This window comes from Mya arenaria, chromosome 6 (assembly GCF_026914265.1).
Source record: "Mya arenaria isolate MELC-2E11 chromosome 6, ASM2691426v1".
In the NCBI taxonomy this organism is placed as follows: Eukaryota; Metazoa; Mollusca; class Bivalvia; order Myida; family Myidae; genus Mya; species Mya arenaria.
Window position 1 is genome coordinate 22,808,377 of NC_069127.1, and position 14,949 is coordinate 22,823,325.

The 14,949-nt window shown below is 36.5% G+C and overlaps 1 protein-coding gene across 1 annotated transcript; it reads right to left on the bottom strand.

Moving 5' to 3' along the window:
• Positions 1 to 1,599: 1,599 nt before the first annotated feature.
• LOC128236840 (protein UXT-like) lies at positions 1,600 to 14,660 on the bottom strand. Its single transcript, XM_052951964.1, has 2 exons — positions 14,601 to 14,660; positions 1,600 to 2,267 (listed from the first exon to the last, which is right to left on the bottom strand). Exon 2 carries the CDS (start codon positions 2,218 to 2,220, stop codon positions 1,750 to 1,752), a length of 471 nt encoding a protein of 156 aa, XP_052807924.1. The 5' UTR covers positions 2,221 to 2,267; positions 14,601 to 14,660; the 3' UTR covers positions 1,600 to 1,749.
• Between the last annotated feature and the right edge of the window lie 289 nt (positions 14,661 to 14,949).

A 14,949-nucleotide genomic window follows, 5' to 3' on the forward strand; every position in this document is an offset into this window, starting at 1 on the left:
ATAAGAAGGAAATAGTAGGACATTTTGAAGAAAAAGTAGGAAAAAATAAGACTGAGTGAAACAAGAGCTGTCACAGAGACAGCGTGCTCGACTTTTCCGCCGCTTTTCGGTGTATGGATTGAAAAGTTTTGGCGAAACATGCATGCATCACTGTTAGATTAGATTTCAATGCAATACATGATGTGCTGAGATAATATATGAGATGGTACGCAAACTTTAACGTAAATTCTAAGTCGAAAAAGGGGCATAATTTTGTCAAAATGCTTGATAGAGTTACCCCCTCCTGTGTACAGGTTGGGGGTATGATGGTGAACAAGCGTGCGAAGTTTCAAAGCCATATGTCAATGGACTTTGAAAATATTTGAGGTGGTACGCAAACTTTAACGTAAATTCTAAGTCGAAAAAGGGGCATAATTTTGTCAAAATGTTTATCGAGTTACCTCCTCCTGTGTACAGGCTGGGGGGCATGATGGTGAACAAGCGTGCGAAGTTTCAAAGCCAGATGTCAATGGACATTGAAAATATTTGAGGTGGTACGCAAACTTTAACGTAAATTCTAAGTCGAAAAAGGGGCATAATTTTGTCAAAATGTTTATCGAGTTACCTCCTCCTGTGTACAGGCTGGGGGGCATGATGGTGAACAAGCGTGCGAAGTCTCAAAGCCAGATGTCAATGGACTTTGAAAATATTTGAGGTGGTACACAAACTTTAACGTAAATTCTAAGTCGAAAAAGGGGCATAAATCTGTTAAAATGCTTGATAGAGTTACCTCCTCCTGTGTACAGGTTGGGGGCATGATGGTGAAGAAGCGTGCGAAGTTTCAAAGCTAGATGTCAATGGACTTTGAAAATATTTGAGATGGTACGCAAACTTTAACGTAAGTTCAAAGTAGAAAAAGGGGCATTATTTTGTCAAAATGCTTGATAGAATTACCTTCACCAGTGTACAGGTTGGGGGCATGATGGTGAACAAGTGTGCAAAGTTTCAAAGCCATATGTCAATGGACTTTGAAAATATTTGAGGTGGTACAAAAACTCTTACAAAAACTTTAACATAAGTGGTTACGACGACGCCGACGCTCAGGTGACTAGGATAGCTCTCCTTATTCTTCGAATAGTCGAGCTAAAAATTAAAAAGGTTTCAGAGGTCATGCGGAGAGAGCAGCTTTAAGGTATCTGATGTACAAGTGTACATGGTCGCTTATTCATATTGGTAACAGTTGAAAGGGCTTTATGTGTTGAGAAGGAATATGTAATAAATGCACTGATTTTTTATAACGAACAAATTATTTTTCTTCTTAAAGAAATGCAAATTGGTCTCATCGTGTCCAAGTTCAGTTGACATGTGTATTTATAGAACTAAAATATGACCTGTCATAACTTTATCTATGGTGAATTTGCGTCGAATTATTTGCATATTAGAATAGTTATACTTTTTCAATCGGTACCAAAATGCAATTGGGTCTGCAGGGATCAACATTTAACACGATCATCAATGGCGCAATACAATGAAAGGGTTATTTGTTTTAAACATGAGGATTAGAGCCTTCTAAGTTCTATATATGTTTATCCGAGTTAGGAAAATGTCAGCATACACATATTCACATTTTTCAGCAGATTTTTTATTCGAAATGAACAGTATTGACATTATATAATCTTGATAATTCATTCATTTTGTAAATCGCAATATTCCAATGTCTTTCTGTTTGTACTTTTCCTTTTATTTGGTAAACATACTTATCATGAAATCTCACAAAAATAAGTCTTTTTTATTAGTTTCTTCATCAGCACTTTGTATGTTTTGTAACTCCCTCAGACCTTCAATAACAAGTCTAATATTTGCCTTTACTTTATTAGCTTCACTTGTAAGATGGTCAGTATGGTCATTCAAAAACTTTGTTCTTTTGTCTATGAACTTGATTGCCTCATCGAAGCTCATTTCTACAAAGAATCCATAACCAACAAACACAAAAATAGTTCTTGGATCAGCAATATTAGCCTGCACATAGAAGTTACACCCAAGGTCAACTTTCGTTTTCAAATCTTCTGTTACGCCAGCTTTCTTTATTTGTTCAATGGTGTTTTTCAACTGTAAATATTCTGCTATTTGACTGTAAACTTGGTCTCTCTGTTCGATAATCTTTCGGAGATCCTCTCTCAGTTTCTCATTCACAAAGCGTTCATATTCTTCAACCTTCTTTTCTACTCCTATAGAAGCCATTTGGAACCATTCACCAATTTGGAAGCAGCTAAATCACACTACTGTTCCTGAAGTCAGAAAAAAAATGTTTTTGTAGGATGATCTAGATCATACAGACATAATACTAATAATGAGGATAACCAGCAATTTCAAATTTAAAGACATTATATTTTATCTGAACCGGCATCACGTGTACACAAAAAAATAAAATTGTCTGACAGATTTCAGTCTAATTAAAAAAGTAAAATTTCTCCAAGTTCAGACCAAATTTATATATCTTTGTCAGATTTACCGCACATATTTTCATAAAAATTCTTAATATAATTTTTTTTCACAGATGTGCGTAGTGAAAATTTGAATTAGTTGTTGAATGTTCACTTCAGTTCAGTGTTGAATGAACATTTACATGTATGTAGAGCGATCAATTTTTGCATTTTGAACAGCAAGCCCTTAGGAATTGAAATCTTGAACAACTGAAGCCTGAATAGAAATGAACAAGCCCGAAAATAAAAATTCTTGAGTAGCCGAAATAACACCAATTATATGGAGATAGTAAACAGCTCAGTTTTCTATTCAAGCTATTTTGGGGGGAAAAAATACTCAAAATTGGGAAAAATTACAGCGTTTCTTGTCAAAATTGAATGTCAATGCCAAATAACTGTAATTTCAAAAAAACTTCACTTTGGTAAAAAAAATAGGAAAATAATTAAGTTTCTGTTAGAACTGTTAAAATACCTCTCAACATGTATTCACGCTTAAGGTTGGTTAAATGAAAAGATAACTGAACAATAATTTTTATTTATTTCTGGTGAAATACCTTGGGAATGGGACCGATATTTTTACCCTATAAAGGCAGACAAAAAGCCTGGAAATATAGCAATTTATTGTCAGTTCAATTATCTTCTGTACAGGTACAATTAAAAACAGAAACGTGTTATTATTCTCGCATAAATACATCAAGCATACAGTGTGCGAAATTAGCCGTTTTATCCTGGTAGCCAATTGGGCTACAGACTTTGAGATTTCTGTAGCCCGATCCAGATTTCTGGAGCCCAACAGTTTACAAAAAACGTGGGACAAATTTATGAGTACTTTATATGATTTTAGACAAGAAATAATTATATAATAAAAACTGTTCAGTATCTAATTTTATTCAGTTATAGCCAGAAGTATTTGGTTGTCATGTCAGGGTTAGACACTAACATTTTTCACAAGGTAGTCCCTCGGACTACTGGATCCCAAATCTGGGTAGTCCAGCAAAAACTCTGGTAGTCCATAAAAATGCAAGCCTTTAAATTTAATTTTAAAACTAAAAAAATGCTAAAAACTATGCTAAAATACCTCAGATTAAAAATCTAAAAACCATGCTAAAATACCCCATAATCTGTCACTTTCAGGAAAATGTTGCAGTAAATCACTTGACACTTAAAAACACCTCGACTGAGATCGTTGCTAAGTTATGGCACAAATGACAGACATCCTACTGATAAGCAATATTTGATTATTGGCATCCTACTATTCAGTATTCTTTGTTAATCTAAACAACATATCATATAATACTTAAAAAAAACATGATGAAATAAATTCCGAAAGTGTTATTAATTATTTTTTGTATGGGAGTAAGATAACAATTAACATGACGCTGCCTGTCACTCAAACTAGCGTCCAGATTAGGCAGGGCTTATCAGTTGCCGTTGCTATCCGCCATGACCTCCGACAATCCTCACATATCAACAGTAGGGTAATTACGCTGTTATATATATTTAACACAAATTATGTCTCATAATTGAGAGATAGTAAAGACAGTTTAAGAAATCCGAAATAATGACATTTTCCCTTTATGCTGCTAAAATTATAATTGATAACAAGGGACTGTTTAGTAGACTAATTCAATTCTCAAAATGTCTTAATGTAAACATACATAATATACGTATATTTCTGTTTTAATAGCTTTAAAATAAGAAATATCATTATGAGAATTAGTGTACAATATTGATGATATCTTGCGATTTAGTTTGATTTTGAAATTTGTCTCCTTATTGTGCGAAAAGTTTTAAAACCGAGGCATATACATTTGCATTTAAGTTTGTTTGACATATTAGTGAAAAAGACACCTCAATTTATGTGTCAATTTGCATGTATAATGACTATGGTCGTTTCAAAATTTCTATGGTGATTGTTAGAACAGTTTTGCATTTCATTTAAAATGGAAAGTTATTCATTGAGAGAAACAATAAGGTAGTTATATAAATAATGATAATAATGCATTACACATGTATAAAACAGGTGATTCTGAATCGAAAAAGGAAGAAAAACAGCGAAATCCATTGAGTTTTGACAATGGATCTATACAAACATCTTTTTTTGTTGATTTTCGGATAGGAAATTAATACATGTTTTGTTTCCTTTTAATTGAGTTTTAAAATAGAGACTGTTATTGTACTGTAACAAAATTCCGATGTTATTTAGAAATAAATTATTTTAAAGTCTAGACATTTTTCTACCTGAATTATACATTGCATACAATTAATAAAAATGAACTTATTTAATGTTATACTTGGTTTTATTGCTATGTTTTACCATGTTCCATGCATTTTTCCATCTGATTGTCATTTATAACTTTTGTATTATTATCATCTGCTTCTGGGTATTTGTCGGAGGTCCTTTAAAAAAATTAAGAGGTCATGGGACACTGTAGGTGTAGCCTTATCGCTATCTGCGTGGTGTTAATTGTTATTGGGCCTAGCTTCAATGTATAAAATGTTACATTTTGGCGCGAAAATTAAAGCACACAACTCTGTCATCGTCTGCACTTACACTGCATTATACCTGTTTTGGCAGTATGATTAATTTATCAGCTGTTCTTCTAAAAGCCAGTTTAAAAGATTTCATAAGCCAGACATAATGTTCTTTCTGTTTGCTTTAAATAAACACCGACATTTGGCAATACCCTAAACCATAATAATCATGACGTATTTTCAGAAAATCTAAAAATAGTAACAACCGTCAAGTGTTTATCTGCATCGTATCTTTCATTGTTTTTGACTGAAAATGCAAGGGATTTAGAAAATCTGCCACTTGGACCCAAATCTACCTTGCTGACATTTAAGCAGAGGTGCACATGCACTAGCGGATCCAGGGGGGGGGGGGCGCACCCGGCGCACACCCCCCCTAAAATTCCCGGAGCTTACATGTTCTTTGGTATGGAAACAATAAAATATACTATATTTTCCTATTTTTTCTTCGCTCGCTTCGCTCGCATAGAAAAATACAACATTGCCTTTTGAGATGTACTCGTACACAACACAGAGTGCACGCAATTTAAACGTTCCCGCCTTCCCTTACTGTAATAATTACACTGTTGCTTTTAACTTCTGTGACATCAGCAGGAGTGGAACGGTCCAACTCGTCATTGAAATTCATCAAGAACCCGCACAGGAGTACCATGGGCCAGAGCCGGTTCAACGCTCTCATGCTACTCTTCATTCATAGGGACATAAAATTGGATATTGAGGAAATTGTGAACATCTACGCCAGGAAATATCCTAGGCGCATGCTACTGATAGATCCATTGTGCGAATAGATACACATAGATAGCTATGCACTTAGAATATGTTGAATAGTAAAAGTATCTGAACATGGGTTCACAATTATACATGTATCTTCCCTCGTTTTTCCCGCTTAACGAAAATATACAAATTATATAAGCCACTTAGTCGTCCTAATAGAAACCTCGTTATGATATTAGAACTATAGGTATGCCCCTGGATCTGCTAGTGCAACCTTTAGAGAGATTAAAAGTTACGCCCCCCCTAACCCAAAATCCTGGATCCGCCCCTGACATGTCTGACGATTAAAACACACCATAGAGTGTGAAAATGGTTTTCCCTTTCTAAATAAAGACATTCTACTGACTGGTTTAAACATTAATCGAAAGGCTATACGAAATGCGCGCGAAATTCGGTTCACAGTCCATGTTGTCCGGAACTGCTCGGCCATCTTCGGCAAGCTTTACAATGAGTGTTTACCGGTGATAATCGGCTTCTTGACATCACGTTTTACGCAAGTTTAAGCGTAATAAAGATTTTATGCTCAATTAACTGATGTGATATTTACTTTCTTCTAGTAGTCCGACGAACTATTGACTTAAAATGTCTTGTAGTCCGACCATAAATCTGGTAGTCTCGGACTACCAGACTACTGTTAGTGTCGAACCCTGCATGTCAATCTGTGTCGCTAGTGGGTGGGGAAGGCTGGATATGGAATATATAGTACATGTGTGTGTGTGTGGGGGGGGGGGTTCTATCAACCTTTATTGCAAGGGGTTGGGATGTTAATGTAGTGGTGGGGGTGGTTGGGAGAATTGGGTCTGAGGTCCTGTCAACATATGCTGCTTGTTGTTTTAGTAACAGGATTTTACTAACATGTTTTTCATTTTTTTCGGTCACTACATGGTTTAATTGAAGAATCAGTTCAAGACTGTTTGAAATTGAAATATGATTTCCACCGAAATAAATATTTTCAAGCAGTTAAAGATTGTTAACAAGGGAGATCACTGCATCAGCAAACATCCATCTAACTATGACAAATTATCCAGCATTCGGAACTCCTTGGCCATTTTCCACCGAAAACACTGTTGTTTTCTATGGAAAATGGCCGAGATGTTCCGAATGCTTATACGGAATTCAGTGAATTCAAAGTAAACATTGACCCAACATTTTTTTTTACCACCAGCCTGATGATTTTTATTGCCAGTCGGGCTATCACAGGGTTCGAATTTAACTTTGAGGAGCACTCGGAAAATTTTGCGAGTGCATTTTGAGGCAACTCGCAAAATCACAAATCAACTTGCAATTTTATCATTTGCTTTATTCCTTTATAATATTGTATAATTAAAGTAGGAATTAACACCCAAGACATATTATGAATATTAAAAAGTATCAATCTTGAGTGACTCGACTACAAGAACTTGTTGATGGCTTATTTTATTTAGGGGGTATGGAAAGACTCGTCTAATGCTGGCAGCTTTTTGATAACAAAGGTGTCCAATAATTTGACATTGTTCACTTTGTATATTTACCCTCGCCATCGGGTAATTTAATACCCATTCGACAAGCACGCTACAGATTTCATTAAGTCTATAAGTATTAAAAACAATAAAATCATAAATTTAAAATAAAAAAGCAACAGTAAATGTAGCGTGGATATTTTGGACCATGAAATATATTGATCAACGAAGTCTCAGTCCAGAGTTTTTGCCCTCCAAACTTATCATTTTGATAAAGGTTACTCGGGGTCAGTGTTTATTAACACCTATGTGATAATGATCTAAAGCAACGCACAGAGTTATAAATACTGACTGCCCAGCTGGTATTACATTTCTAACACATGTTTCTGAGAAGCGAGCTGTACATTGTATTTTCACTTGTTTTTGTCGTTCAGAACATTTCAGAACAGATTTAGTATACTTTAAATATTTAAGTGGAAGAAATAATTTTATTGCATTTCATTAAAATAATAAGACAATTAAAATTTACATACAACATTGAACACTTCAAGGCACATGGAATGATCATTTCAAGGCCAGAGTTGGGTTTTTTTCAAAATTTATTCTTTTTTTTATAAGTTCATTTATCTATTTGTACTTTCTTTGAGACTCATATGCTATAAACATGGCTGACTAAAATTTCAAATACATTAAATTAAAATGAAAAGCTCTCACACTGTTATTTCAGCTGATACTAACACATTCTTGATTCTTATTATTTTAAGAATGAAAACAAATCGTGAATATGTGCAGTTTAAATGTTTTCAATATTCTTTTTTTTATAAGTTCATTTATCTATTTGTACTTTATTTGAGACTCATATGCTATAAACATGGATTACTAAAATTTCACTTAATTTACTGCAACATAATATCGCTTAGTGAATAAGAGTTGTAGTAAATATTGATATTGATATCTTACGTGAATAAAATTAGCTTCATCATTATGTCTAATGTTCTTTTCAACACCAACTAATTGCATTTTTTTAAAAAGTCAATGTTATCTATTACCATATAAACGCGTCCAAAAATTACCACAGGTGCAAATTTGCATACTTGACATAAAAACGCAACATATCGTAATGATTAGATGACATAACTGTTTCATAATGTACTTCATACGGACATACAATACTACGCATTTCAAAATGAAGGTCAAAATCATTTGAATGTGAAAATGCAAATATGATATCAATATCGACAGCGCTGTTTTGATGAAATATTCGTTTTGTTTGAAGTCATAACATAAATACAATCACAAAACAGCTAATAAATATATTTCATCTCTTTTCCCATATTAAAAGTCAAGTCAACCATACAGTGTCCCTACTTAAGCGCATCCAGTGCCTAACAACCTACATATGAAATGTTTTTATGAGTCTCATGTAAGCCCATTCAGCCGGAAGTATGACCTTTTAGGTCCATTTTGTGTTTTTCCAACCTAATGTGTTAATATTCTAGTACCAAACAACCCAATAAACATCATTCCCCAGGTCGAAGCAGTATTTAGAAAGCAAAAATGTGTTTCTATAAGTCCACTAAATTCCTCAAACCCCATTAGGAATTTCAAATTGTGTATTGTAGACAAAAAAGGTCTCCAGCGGCCCTCGGCATCCTTATTGTGGTCACAGACAAGCAGACTTATGATCAAACAAGCCCCAGACGGGCTCTAAAAAAGTCAAGCCAAAGCTCATTCAATCTCATTATGGCTACCATCAACCCTATCTGCCATACAGTCACCACAGACAGACTGTTCTTAAGTCCACTGTGTGTCCAATAAACAATTTGTGCCAAACAAATAATAAAGGGGCTCTATAAAGCTCTATATATGAAGTGCACAATTGACAACAGTTTTGTTATACTAGTACTTGAGACAATTTAGTGTAAAGAAATCAAGTCACTGAAGTACCCTGTAAATCTAAATTTTGCTGCAATGAAGTTTATCTAGTGTCAAACATACCACAGTAAGGCTCTTTTACATCCAACTCAGTTCAAAACAAGAGATGTTTGTCAAACATTATGCCCCCCCTGAGCGCCATGTTATCAGGATTATATGGACAATTGAATGAAATATGCATGGACCGAAATGACAGCTGATTTGTTGCCGTTAAGGCAGTTTTAAGATTCGTTATGACTATTAAAGTGTGAGGATAGAGTGTGTTATGACCATGACCTTTGACTCTATGAACTCAAAATCCAGAGTCATCAGCAGGTCACCAGAAACCTAAATGTCAAGTTCGAGGGCCATGGGTGCAGGCATTGTCAAGTTATCACACAGACAAGTTTTTTTCGTTCAAGGTCACTATGACCTTGACCTTTGACCCAATGACCCCTTAAATCATAAGGGGTCATCTACAAGTCAGATGCAACTCCAAGTCAAGTTTGAAGCCTATGGGTTCTGGCATTGTTGAGTTATCACTCGGACAACCTTTTACCATTCAAGATCACTGTGACCTTGACCTTTGGCTCTATGAATCCTAAAACCAATAACGGTGATCTACTGATCAAGCTTAACATCCATGTCAAGTTTAATGATCATAGGTTCAGGCATTGTTGAGATATCAGTGGGAGAAGATTTGTTAACTTTTTTGCGTTAAAAGTTACTGTGACATTGACCTTGGCCTGATGACCCCCAAAGACGATAGGGGTCATCTACTGGGCAGGCCCAACCTTCATGTCAAGTTTGATAACCATAGGTCCAGGAATTGTCGAGGTCGCTTTTAAGGTCACTGTGACCTTTACCTTTGACCCCTAAAATCAATAGGGGTCATCTACTGGTCGGGCCAAACCTCCATGTCAAGTTTGAGGGCCATGGGTGCAGGCATTGTTGAGTTATCACTCGGACAACCTTTTATCATTCAAGGTCACTGTGACCTTGACCTTTGGCCCAATGACTCCTAAAATCAATAGGGACCATCTTCTGGCCAGGCCCAACCTCCAAGTCAAGTTTTAGGGCCATGGGTGCAGGCATTGTCGAGTTATCACTCGGATAACCTTTTACCATTTCAGGTCACTGTGACCTTGACCTTTAGCCCAATGACCCCTAAAATCAATAGGGACCATCTTCTGGCCAGGCCCAACCTCCAAGTCAAGTTTGAGGGCCATGGGTGCAGGCATTGTCGAGTTATCACTCGGACAACCTTTTACCATTCCAGGTCACTGTGACCTTGACCTTTGGCCAGATGACCCCCAAAAACCATAGGGGTCATCTACTGGTCAGGCCAATTCTCCAAGTCAAGTTTGAAGGCCATGGGTGCAGGCATTGTTGAGTTATCACTCGGACAACCTTTTACCATTCAAGGTGACTGTGACCTTGACCTTTGGCCAGATGACCCCCAAAAACAAAAGGGGTCATGTACTGGTCAGCCCCAATTCCAAGTCAAGTTTGAGGGCCATGGGTGCAGGCATTGTCAAGTTATCACAAGGAAAACCTTTAACCATTCAAGGTGACTGTGACCTTGACCTTTGGCCCGATGACCCCCAAAAACAATAGGGGTCTTCTACTGGTCTGGCCCAACCTCCAATTCAATTATGAGGGCCATGGGTGCAGGCATTGTCGAATTATCACTCGGACAACCTTTTACCATTCAAGGTGACTGTGACCTTGACCTTTGGCCCGATGAGCCCCAAAAACAATAGGGGTCATCTACTGGTCAGGCCCAACCTCCAATTCAATTATGAGGGTCATGGGTGCCGGCATTGTTGAGTTATCACCTGGACAACCTTTTACCATTCAAGGTCACTGTGAACTTGACCTTTGACCCGATGAGCCCCAAAAACAATAGGGGTCAGCTACTGGTCAGGCCCAACCTCCAAAACAAGTTTGAGAGCCATGGGTGCAGGCATTGTCAAGTTATCACTTGGATGACCTTTTACCATTCAAGGTCACTGTGACCTTGACCTTTGGCCTGATGACCCCCCAAAACAATAGGGGTCATCTACTGGTCAGGCCCAACCTCCATGTCAAGTTTGAGGGCCATGGGTGCAGGCATTGTTGAGTTATCACTCGGACAAGCTTTAAAATTATTTTACCATTAAAGGTCACTGTGACCTTGACCTTTGACCCGATGACCCCCAAAATCAATAGGGGTCATCTACTGATCAGGCCCAACCTTCATGTAAAGTTTGATGACCATACGTCCAGGAATTGTTGAGTTATCACTCGGACAAGCTTTGGTCTACCGACGGACCGACCGACCGACCGACCGACATGCCTGTGCAAAGCAATATACCCCTCTTCTTCGAAGGGGGGCATAATAATCACAAATGCAGCTACATTTAAGTCCATCATGTGTCAAGCAAACAACAATGCAGCACAACAATTGGTATTCTTAACTACAGGCTTCTACACGAATCCGTCCAGGGTCTGACGATTCCTTTTGTGGATACAGTCAAGCATGTTCATAGATAAACAAACTTCAGAAGGTCTAAACGTAAGCTAGTCCAGTGCTCTATTATTTTCATTATGCCTACAATAAAGCACATTCAGAGCCAAACAAACGCATGTGTAGCTTTGCTCTTGTTAAGCCTTATCAGTGCTACATTGACCACATTTTGGCAACCACAATGCCCATTTAAACCCAAACAAGCTCGTATGCAGCTGTCATTAAGCATTTTCATTGCCTGATACACCATATCAGTAAGGCTTTTATAGCAAAGCATACTAAGTTCAGACGGTTGCTGTGACCTTGGAAAAGATAGGTAGGGTTTTAATGGCGACACTTCCTCATACTATGCTGGTCACTTCTGCCAAACATTTTGTTTTTCAAATCTGACCATCAAAATATAGACTTGACAAAAACGAGACAGACTGACGGACACATACATTATAAGTTTAGAAGGTTGCTGTGACCTTGATCTTAAAGTTAGGGACACGGATCTTGAGCGCAACACATCCTCATGCTATGGCGGTCTTTTCTGCCAAAACATCAGGACATGAATGAGAAAGATATAGAATCGACAAAAACGGGACGGAGGAACCGACTGCATGTACCTCCTTTTCAATGACGTTTTTAGGCTCAAGACTTTTGTAATAGACCACAAAAATTTAACTAAGTTCATGTGGAGTTGAAAAAAACCATACTCGAAAGTACCAAATTTCAATGAAAATCAGTCTCTGAAACATACCTGAAATAATGTTTGATTTACAAAATAAGTTCATGTACGAGTATGTAATATTTTGCGTATATTAACAGTAAAACACATATATACACCCGGATATGAATGGGAGAACTTCCATAAACTGAAAAAATACTTGAAGGTCTGGTGTTGAGCTAATTGTAACTGTATTGCATAATAATTCTATAAATAAGATACTACAGGAAAGGACATTCAGGTGTACAATCCATAATTCATTCAGTGCGGGTTTCTCCCTTCTGCCTGCACTGTTCTAGAAGTGAATCAAGATAAATATACCAAGTAGCATTGTATGTAAGATTGAAAAACATTTATCCTTTATCATATTCATTAATATATAACTCTAATAATTTTGCAGACATATATTGGTGTTCATACTACAACTTCTTGGTATACTGGGTCATTTTCCTCTGTACATTTATGTTTTTGTGTGTAAGTTCAAACACTATCTAGCCTTGCGCTTGTAAATCATATACTTCTGAACATTCTAAAGACTCTTATTTCCATAAAGTGCTGTTATGGATAATTGGTTTAAATATGTACATTTGTAAATAATTTGTTATACTCTCTTTTTAAAGCTGTGATCTGAATGGAAATAGTATTTTATATAATATAATTGTGTTCACATTCTCTTAAAATTGTAGCTGATAGGCATAATAGAATAAAACACTAGTATAAAAGTTTAGTTGAATCTGATTATAACCTTTTGCTATGATGCCCGTTTTAAGAATAAGTATTGGGGGTGGGTTTGGTTGTGAGTCGGTTTTGAGTGGTGAGTGAATGAGTGGATGGGTGGGTGTGTCGGCAAGTTGGATGGATTGACGGGCAGGCCTGAGAGTGAGCGAGCGAGTGCCATGCTATCATTCATATGTTTTTTTTTTCTTATTATCACATAAAAGGCATAATCGCTCAATTCGTTCAGCACCATCAGTGCTTTGATTATACATGCACTTCATTCATGAAAACTCAATGCTAACATACTGAAATTGGTCAGTACAAGAAACATCTGGGAATACACACAGTAAATAGCCCAGCAGGATGACATGCTAAGTGGTAATTTATTGACTGGTTCAATTTCATGGACTGATAAGCCCTTTTCTCAAAATGAGGAGTTTGGGAGGCAATTTCCCTGGACTGGTCTATTCATTTTGACAGGATGATGGGGTTTACATATAGTGCGCAAAAGCGCTAAATTTAGCCAATGATTGAGCTAGGTGATTACGTCATTCACATAAATTTACTTTGTATTATGCACGCCTCGGAGCATCCCGGAAAGATTCGAGATAAAACTCAGCCTTTTCCGTATTTGTTCTATTTTTGAAAACCTACTAGAGCGTGACTCCGTACTGTCTTCTTTATACCGGTAGTGTAAACATGCCACTTATAGGCTGTTTACACTCGACTACATAGCGGAATTAGGTTCATGTTTATTCTACTTTCCTTTTAACATTTTGTGGTCTAGAAAATGCCACTCACAGAATTTTGCGAGCTTGAATAAAAGTCACTCGCAATTTCCAAATGTCGCTCGCATTTTGCGAGTATGCGAGCCTAAATTCGAACCCTGTATCATAAATAAATTTTTTATAGCACGGGTAATTTTTTGGTTACTGTTAATTTTGGCACACTGAGCATTTTAGAAACAAGTAATATTGTTGACATTGTAATAAAACAAATAATCATTCATCTAGTAGTTTGCGGATTTTACCAAGACAAAATATAACATGCACAGAACACCTTCTGCCTGTGCTATCTTTATTCTGAGCCACAGGCTGTGGTGTAAAATGCTGTACTGTGTCGGTAAGAACAAACCACCCAGTTATCACAGTTGGTAAGAGCCCCATGCTAGTAATACGGTGGTTATGGGGTCATGGATTCATGCCCTAATTCAGGCACACATTTATTCAAAGGTTTACTTTTAAAGTGGACAAAATAAGCAAAGAATGTAAGACCTACACTCATAAACGCTTTTCAGGCATCTTAAAATTCATAATTTGAAACAGCATGTCTAGTTGAAAAATTTAAAAAACAATCACTAATGTAATAAATTGTTCTTGTTCACTCAGAAACACTGAATTCTTATTTCGATGACAGCTTTTTGCCAATAACTTAAAATAGAACTCGTAACATGTGATAAAAAGGTTCCTGGTATAAATGTTCAAATCAATAAACAATTAGGCTCGAAATGATAACCATTTAATCATATGAGATTCAGAACTTACCGCATAACATCGTTTTTGTTTGATACAACTATTGAGACTAGTTTTCTCGTTAAATGAGAAATTTATTTCAAAGGGAAGTAACTGCTTTAAAACTTTTTCACTTTCGGTTAAATAACACTATACTTAATTAAATTGTACAGCTTCGCGGTGAAGCTTGTGCGATATATATTTAACTACTGATTTATAAGAGATGAATGAATAATATAACAATTATGTATTTTTAGGAATATATCTCTTTTTCTGCCTGTCTTTCTGCCGACGTGTATAATATCAGTCACTTGGGTTGTCGGTGCAGTCCTGTACAATAGCGCCACTGGACAAGATGTTATTTTCAAATACCATAAAATAT

Excerpts from the sequence above, each read along its gene's own strand:
- LOC128236840 (XM_052951964.1), bottom strand. The coding sequence starts at position 2,220 with ATGGCTTCTATAGGAGTAGAAAAGAAGGTTGAAGAATATGAACGCTTT.